The sequence below is a fragment of the Nerophis ophidion genome, linkage group LG17, assembly GCF_033978795.1.
Source record: "Nerophis ophidion isolate RoL-2023_Sa linkage group LG17, RoL_Noph_v1.0, whole genome shotgun sequence".
In the NCBI taxonomy this organism is placed as follows: Eukaryota; Metazoa; Chordata; class Actinopteri; order Syngnathiformes; family Syngnathidae; genus Nerophis; species Nerophis ophidion.
The window spans coordinates 20,176,928-20,186,023 of NC_084627.1; the positions used below are offsets into that span (position 1 = coordinate 20,176,928).

The window sequence follows — 9,096 nt, forward strand, 5'->3', positions numbered from 1 at the left end:
TCAATCCGGTTTCAGGGCAAATCACTCGACGGAGACAGCCCTCGCAAAAATGACTAATGATCTATTGCTAACGATGGATTCTGATGCGTCATCTATGTTGCTGCTCCTCGATCTTAGCGCTGCTTTCGATACCGTCGATCATAATATTTTATTAGAACGTATCAAAACACGAATTGGTATGTCAGACTTAGCCCTGTCTTGGTTTAACTCTTATCTTACTGATAGGATGCAGTGTGTCTCCCATAACAATGTGACCTCGGACTACGTTAAGGTAACGTGTGGAGTTCCCCAGGGTTCGGTCCTTGGCCCTGCACTCTTCAGCATCTACATGCTGCCGCTAGGTGACATCATACGCAAATACGGTATTAGCTTTCACTGTTATGCTGATGACACCCAACTCTACATGCCCCTAAAGCTGACCAACACGCCGGATTGTAGTCAGCTGGAGGCGTGTCTTAATGAAATTAAACAATGGATGTCCGCTAACTTTTTGCAACTCAACGCCAAAAAAACGGAAATGCTGATTATCGGTCCTGCTAGACACCGAACTCTATTTAATAATACAACTCTAACATTTGACAACCAAACAATTAAACAAGGCGACACGGTAAAGAATCTGGGTATTATCTTCGACCCAACTCTCTCCTTTGAGGCACACATTAAAAGTGTTACTAAAACGGCCTTCTTTCATCTCCGTAATATCGCTAAAATTCGCTCCATTCTGTCCACTAAAGACGCTGAGATCATTATCCATGCGTTTGTTACGTCTCGCCTGGACTACTGTAACGTATTATTTTCGGGTCTCCCCATGTCTAGCATTAAAAGATTACAGTTGGTACAAAATGCGGCTGCTAGACTTTTGACAAGAACAAGAAAGTTTGATCACATTACGCCTGTACTGGCTCACCTGCACTGGCTTCCTGTGCACTTAAGATGTGACTTTAAGGTTTTACTACTTACGTATAAAATACTACACGGTCTAGCTCCATCTTATCTTGCCGATTGTATTGTACCATATGTCCCGGCAAGAAATCTGCGTTCAAAGGACTCCGGCTTATTAGTGATTCCCAAAGCCCAAAAAAAGTCTGCGGGCTATAGAGCATTTTCCGTTCGGGCTCCAGTACTCTGGAATGCCCTCCCGGTAACAGTTCGCGATGCCACCTCAGTAGAAGCATTTAAGTCTCACCTTAAAACTCATTTGTATACTCTAGCCTTTAAATAGACTCCCTTTTTAGACCAGTTGATCTGCCGTTTCTTTTCTTTTTCTTCTATGTCCCTCTGTGTATCGGCTGGGGACATCTCTGCGCTGCTGGTCCGCTACCCTTGGGATGGTTTCCTGCTGGCTCCGCTGTGAATGGGACTCTCGCTGCTGTGTTTGGACTGGACTCTCGCGTCTGTGTTGTATCCATTGTGGATTGAACTTTCACAGTATCATGTTAGACCCGCTCGACATCCATTGCTTTCCTCCTCTCTAAGGTTCTCATAGTCATCATTGTCACCGACGTCCCACTGGGTCATTATTGTCACCAATGTCCCACTGGGTGTGAGTTTTCCTTGCCCTTATGTGGGCCTACCGAGGATGTCGTGGTGGTTTGTGCAGCCCTTTGAGACACTAGTGATTTAGGGCTATATAAGTAAACATTGATTGATTGATGATTTGATTCTTTCCAGCACTTAAAAACATCCTAAAAACAGTTTTCTTTTTACAGACATAGTTTTTGCAGTACATCTCTAAGGGGACAGCAGTGCTCTCTTGTCGTATAGAGGATCTTTGACCAACCTTTTCTGATCAGATGCCCAAAAACAGCAAAGCACATTGTCCTTTTAAAGATCATCGACATGCATTTTTGCAGTCGGAACCTAAACTGCAGAGTTCCTGTCATACCGCAATCTTTGATGAGTGTTGGATTCTGATAAACAGCAAAGCACTCCTGTTATATAGAAGATCTTTGACCAGCAAAAAGAAGCACAGCGTTCCTTCGAGTATCTTTAACTAGCGTTTTTTTTCTTTTAGAAAAAGTTATTAAAAATACCAGCGTGCTCCTGCCACATAGAGGATCTTTGACCAGTGAGACTTGATGACAACTATCAGGAAAGAGAGTGTAGTATAGGAAGAAAGAGGTAAAGTAGGCCTTGTGAATGTAGGTCTTTGCCACAGTCCATGTGGGCAAAGCAGGCTTACAGCAGTAATCCGCTTCACAGACACCCATCTGACAGAGCCACAGGACGCGGCCCAGACGGGGACACACACACACACACACAAACACAGACACACACATTTGTTGTGTCTTCTTGAGTGGGTCATCGTCCTTCAATATCTTCCTCATTCTTGCTCATTTCCCTCAGGCGTGGCACCGAATTCTTGCGACCATCTCGGCGGAGGAAGAGAGAGCCTCTGTTGACTTTGCCGTTTCCTGAAATGCGTCACTGGCCGCCCGCCGCCGCTGCTTCCTGGCTGTGATGTCATCCGTCGGTTAATGACAAGGCCGAGAAGGGACACGGCTCCCGAAATAACTCAGTAAGAAAAAAGAAGCCTTTCATAAAAAAAGAAAAAAAATGGGGGTGTTGTACTCGGCTGCCGCCGGCAGGGGCGCTGTTGTTGGGGACTCGTTTACTTTTTGAAGAGCGACAAGAAATATCTAAGAACTTCTCGGGTGTGAAAACAGGAATTCAGAAAATTCTGGTATTTTTCCACTTCAAAAAACAAGTTGAGCTCAACAGGTGAAGGCGCTTTTACTCCTCCTTGCTGATTGTAGGCAATTAAAATTATATATAGATATATATATATATGTGTGTGTGTGTGTGTATATATATGTAAATGTGCATATGTATACGTACATATATATATAAAACTATATATATATATAACTATATATATGTATACATATATATGTATATATATACGTATATAACTATATATATATGTATAAATATATATATATATACAGACATATACACGTATACATATACACATTTACATATATGTATATATGTATATATTAAAGAAGTTAAACACTAATGAAATAGCATATTTAAAAAAATAATTTATTTTTGATGAAAACAATTACTATATAAATTATATATGTATATATAAATATATATATATACACAAACATGTGAATACAATATACACTTATAATATATTTTTCCAAAATAATTGTATTGTGTTATAGTAATGACAAGATTAAAATTTTTTTAAATATATTGAAAACATTATTTTGTATTTTTTCATTGATGAAGCAGTCAAACAAACCCAACACAAGCAAGAGATATTTGTATTTGTTTTTTTTTTATTTATTATTTTGGCATTTCTTTGTTTTGCATTTATATTAAGCAAAGTGCATCTTATTTTTCTTTTTTCTCATCAACACATTGCACAATACATAAATAATGATGCATATAAAACGTCTTCGTATTTACAATTAATAATATATTTATATATATAACATAAAATACATTTCTCGCCTCTTTATTTCTTTTTTCGAATCCGTCCTTATTAAAGAAAGTCTCTTGCGTGGGGGACTGTCGGCGTGCGGAGGTGTGGGACAGCAAGAGTCCGGGCTATCGGGTGTTGAAGATGACCTCCAGCCAGCAGGGGCAGCTGCTGATGAACTGCCGCGTGTAGCACTGTCCCCAGCCCTTCACGAAGCTGATCTGCACCGTGAAGCCCGTGCGCGGCTGCTGCGTGAACTCGTGGTCGTTGGGCCTCTGCAGACTGCTGGCCTTGTTGTAGTCGAACGCCTTGATGGAGAACCCGGGGAACACCTTGTGCACCAGCAGCGTGCGCGAGTCCGGGTTGTCCAGTGTGGCCGACTTGATGAAGATGGGGTAGCAGCTGCGGTTGTACACCCACACGCCGTCGGCCTCGCGCGTCAGCTGGATGCCGTAGCCGATCTTGGCGCGGACCATCTGCACCAGCTGAGACTTGTTGTCCGAGCAGAGCTGGCCCAGGCAGAAGCCGTTCCCCTGAGGTAGATCGTAGAAGATGTCCAAGGAGGACTCTTGGACCGAGTAGAGGCGTCCCACGCGGGTCTTCTCCTCCCAGTACGCCACCACGCACCAGTGGGCCCGCTCCCCCGACTCCTGGATGGCCAAGGAATCTGCCGGAAGGGACAGAGGACGCATGGTCACAACATGGCGGCTTCAATAACAACACTTCTAGAGCCACAACCCTGAAAACAGCACAGCTCTTCAGAGGGAGGACCTTGGACCTTCTCAAATACAGAAGTGCTTTGACTAGCATTTTTGAAGTACATTTCAAAAAATTGCAAAGCACTCTTGTTTTCCATCTACTTTCTGCCGCTTGTCCCTTCTGGGGTCGCGGGGGGAGGGTCACTGGAGCCTATCAGCTGCATTTGGGCGGAAGGCAGGTTACACCCCAGACAAGTCGCCACCTCATCACAGGGCACACCTGTTTTCGAGAAGCTGTTTGACTAACTAGCATTTTCGCAGTAAATTCCTAAAAACTGCAAAGATATTCTCAAAAACGTTTTTTAAAAATGTACTGCAAAAATGCAAGTCAAAGATCTTCTCAAAAATAGAAGTGCTTTGACTAGCGTTTTTTTGCAGCAGATTCTTAAAAACAACAATGTCTTCCTCTCATCTTCAAAGAGTGTTTTTTTTTTCTCTTGGAAAAACAGCAGAAAATGATTGTCACAATACAGCAGTGATTTGTAATCTTTGAGTTTACTGCAAAAATGCTAGTTAAAGAACTTCTCGAAAACAGGAGGGCTTTGCAATTTTTAGGAGTTTACTGCAAACATGCTAGTCAAAGAACTTCAGTTTTTGAGAAGCTCTTTGACTAACATTTGTGCAATAGATTCCTAAAAACTACAAAGCACTCCTAATTTTGAGAAGATCTTTGACTGGCATTTTTGCATCAGATTACTAAAAAAAAGGCAGAATCTTTAACTAGTGCTGTTTCCTTCAAATATATCCTTAAAAACAACAGAGGTTTCTTGTCATGGAGCGGATTTCTGCAGTAGACTCCTAAAAACTTCAGAGCCAAAGCTTGAAAGCATCAGTTATTATAAAGGACAGAAGGTCTTTGACGTGCATTTTTTTTTTTAATCTCTGCAAATCTTGAAAAACAGCAAAGGTTTCTTGTCATGTAGAGGATCTTTGACTGGCATTTTGGTAGTAGATTCCTAAAAATAGCAATTCACTCTGTCTAAACCAGCCACTACGGATAGCCAGGAAAGTCCAGCAGTAGATTCCCAAAAACAGCAGAACGTTCCTTTTTTATAGGGGTATATTTCCTTGCTGCATATCCTTAAAAACAGTGGTTCTCTAAAACTGCACAGCACTTCTGTTGTAGAGAATATCTTTGACCAGCATTTTGCAGCAGATGCCTAAAAACGTCAACTCACTTATAAAGAAGATCCTACTCTTGCTGGTAAAAAAAACAACAGCTTGGATCTTTGACCAACATTTTCCCTAAAAACAGCAATGTGTAACAATAGTCACCCGCTCAGTCTAAACCAGTCACTATGGAGCCCCAGTGAATGAGAGTTAAGTCCAGCTCATTGTCCAGCACAGCTCTTAAAAGTGTCAGGAAGGGAGGTTTACACAACGTTCTGTCGCACTCCAACTGTGGTATAGAAGATCTTTGACAAGTGTTTTTGCAGCACCTGACATTATTACTGCATACATTCTCCATAGAACATCTGTTTGGTTTTTCCTTGCCTCCGTCTCTCAAAGTGGTTGTCGGAGCAAAAACTGCTGCGTCTTTTATGGGCAGCCAAACCTAAGCCGCCTGCGGAGTGGCTTCTAAAACCCTGTCTGAGGGTCACGGGTCATTCCTGACAAATCGTCACCACCACATGAAGACGCCGACGAGTCGCGCTCGTCTTTTTTTTTAAAGGCGGCGAGCAGGCGTCCTTACGCACGACATCATCATCTGCCGAGGCATTCAGAGCGTCTGGCTCGCCCGTGCTTTCCTTAGCGGCCAACAATGCGCTGACGTCATCGCAATCATCTTTCCCGCCCCTCTTGCGCGTGGCTCAGATGGTAGAGCACCCGGCCAGTTCGAATCCAGCTTCCACCATCCTCGTCACTGCTGTGTCCTTGGACAAGACCCTTCATCCACCTCACTCCTTTGAATCTACCCTATTTCCCCGACTGCAAGCCACTACTTTTTTCCCCACGCTAAACTCTGTGGCTTATAAACTGGCGCGGCTAATTTTTTCATTTTTTTTTTTCCGCCAACAACCATAATGTTTTGTGTTCAACAAATACTTTTCATAATACGCCAACAGAGACACTGAAAAAGTGTGTTATCGATTGTGCTGCGGCGCCATCTTTTGGACGAGTTCGCTCACTGCAGATGCATGCAGGTTGAAAATCTACTTCCTGTTTTGTGCCGGATGTACAGCCGTCCCATAGCGCTTCTGCTCGAGAGGAATCGTCACTCTAAACAACATTTGTAAGTTTTACACTACAACTATAAAATTGCATGTCCGCAAATGTCCACTGCAGAGGACGCTGGCTCTCGTAAGAATATAAAGGATCTTTAACTGCCGTTTGCCAGTTGATTCGCAAAAACAGCAGCACGTTTCTGTCACATACAGGATCTTTGACGAGCATCCCCACACCAGCATTTCTTTGCCATGTAGAGGATCTTTGACTAGCATTTTTGCTGTAAATTCCTGAAAACCGCAAAGCACTCCTGTTGTTGAGAATATCTTTGCAGTTTTAAGGAATTTAAGGCAAAAATGCTAGTCAAAGGTCTTATGTTTTTGAGAATACTTTGACGAGTATTTTTGCAATAGATTCCAAAAAACTGCAACGCACTTCTTATTTTGTGAAGATGTTTGACTGGCATTTGGCCATAAATTCTTAAAAACAGCAAAACACTTCTGTTGTTGAGAAAACTTTGACTATAATTTTTGCAATAGATTCCTAAAAACTGCATAGCACTCCTAATTTTGTGACAATTTTTGACTAGCATTTTTGCCGTTAATTCCTAAAAACTGCAAAACACTTCTGTTTTTGAGAAGACTTTGACTAGCATTTTTGCAAATGATTCCTAAAAACTGCAAAGCACTCCTAATTTAGTACAGATTTTTGACTAGCATTTTTGCCGTACATTCCTAAAAACTGCAAAACCCTTCTGTTTTTTAGAAGACTGACTATTATTTTTGCAATAGATTCCTAAAAACTGCAAAGCACTCCCAATTTTGTAAAGATTTTTGACTATCATTTTTGCTGTAAATTCCTAAAAACTGCAAAACACTTCTGTTTTTGAGAAGACTGACTATAATTTTTGCAATAGATTCTTAAAAACTGCAAAGCACTCCTACTTTTGTAAAGATTTTTGACTAGCATTTTTCCGTAAATTCCTAAAAACTGCAAAACACTTCTGTTTTTGAGAAGACTTTGACTAACATTTTTGCAATAGATTCCTAAAAACTGCAAAGCACTCCTAATTTTGTGCAGATTTTTGACAAGCATTTTTGCAATGAATTCCTAAAAACTGCAAAACACTCCTGTTGAGAATATCTTTGCAGTTTTTAGGAATTTACTGCAAACTGAAACAATTCATACTTACTAAACCGTCCCATGTGCGATGTCTGTAGGAGTGTTTTCATGCATATTTGTACGTGCAAAGGTAATGTCGTTAGCATTAGCGAAAAATGCTAACAGTTGTTAATAATAGTAAGTTACAAAGACATTCTTTTTGTGTTCTTTCAGTTTCGAGTTACTGAGTCGGTTTAGCTGCTTGGAGAGCTAGTTTCTGCAGCTAGTGGGTCCATGACGATGACTTCTGTTTTGTTCGATCAGCCGTTTTACTGCAGCGTTGCAAACACCATTTGAAACAATGAAGTTATGTAAATAAACATTATTGGACCTATAAATGTCTGCGGCTTATGTTCCAGTTCGGCTAATATGAGTAAGATATATATATATTTTTTTAAATTTGGTGGTTGTGGCTTAAATAGTACTGTGCTTGGTAGCCCGGAAAATACATTAGCTTAAAAATGTAGATAATGGGTCTCCCAATGTAAAACGCCTTCTCTCTAGAGAAAAAACGCTATATAAATATAATTCACTGCACTCTTTCAGCACACGTGGTGGTGGTCTCAAATAAGTGAGGCCTCGCCAGCGATACAGTTTCCTGAGCGTAAAAAAAAAGAAAAAAAAGCGTAGCATTGGCCGAGTTCCAATTTCCAAGCCCCGCCCCCTCATATCTCTATCCCACAGGCCTCCCTCCACGCCGTCCTAAAGGTGGGAGTCGGTCACATAGTTGGATTTTGCAACTTTTTGCGTCCTCTCCTCGGCCAATCGTGGCGTCTGAATTCGCTTCCTCGGCGAAGGCGGGTGGCAGGAAAAAAAAAAAACGCCGCCACCTCTGCAATCCTCCCAGTTTCATCTGTTTGGGAGCCGCACACGTAACTCGGAGGATCCAGTCGCAGACAAACTGTGACTGCTAATGCGGCAGGATCTTGTGGCGCTCCGAGCGGCCTCGCCGTGGCCTGTCATTAGCCTTCATTAGAGGCTGGGGCTGAGGTGCGGGCGGCGGTGGGGGGAGGGGGAAACTGAAAATCCTCCCATAAAACAAGCAGAGCTGTGTTCTTTTGAAGTCGGTCAGAGAGCCGGGGGCCCCGGGGGAGTTTATCGTAAATCCATCCTCGTGGGGCGCAGAGTGAGGGGGTGGGCTATCTACCTTTTTAGACTCAAGAATAAGGGCATTTATCTTCTAGATAAGACACGGAAAAACGTCGCCAGTGATGGCTTGGAGTGGGGGGGGCAGGGGGGGCGGGCAGCCCCCAAACTGGTGTTTGTTATTGCTAGAAGAGACAGGGCCTGGCGTCAGAGGTCATTAGAGCCGGGCGGCCTGTCTGAGCCTGTCGGTGCGGTCCTGCTATTCAGGACGACACACAGGCCACGCCCCCCACCCCCACCCCCCCGAGCGCCGCGCATTAAAACCCACAAAGATGAAAGATGACTGCAAACACGGCCTGTTGAATTGCCGCGGAGCCTAGCTGGAGAAACTCGACGTTCTGACGGAACCGGGACATGTTTAGCCCAAAAAGGGGGGCGGGACTGCGCCCACAGTTACCGCACAGCAGGAAGAAAACGATACAGGCGCTCTTC

General features: G+C 43.0%; 1 protein-coding gene across 1 annotated transcript in view; it reads right to left on the reverse strand.

Annotated features, from left to right (window-relative positions):
- Positions 1-3,270: 3,270 nt before the first annotated feature.
- smad7 (SMAD family member 7) overlaps positions 3,271-9,096 on the reverse strand; it is a 30,747-nt gene continuing 24,921 nt past the window's right edge. Inside the window, exon 4 of the mRNA XM_061876487.1 lies at positions 3,271-4,100. Coding sequence (XP_061732471.1) covers positions 3,562-4,100 — 539 coding nt within the window. The 3' untranslated portion in view covers positions 3,271-3,561. The remainder of the gene's footprint in view (positions 4,101-9,096) is intronic.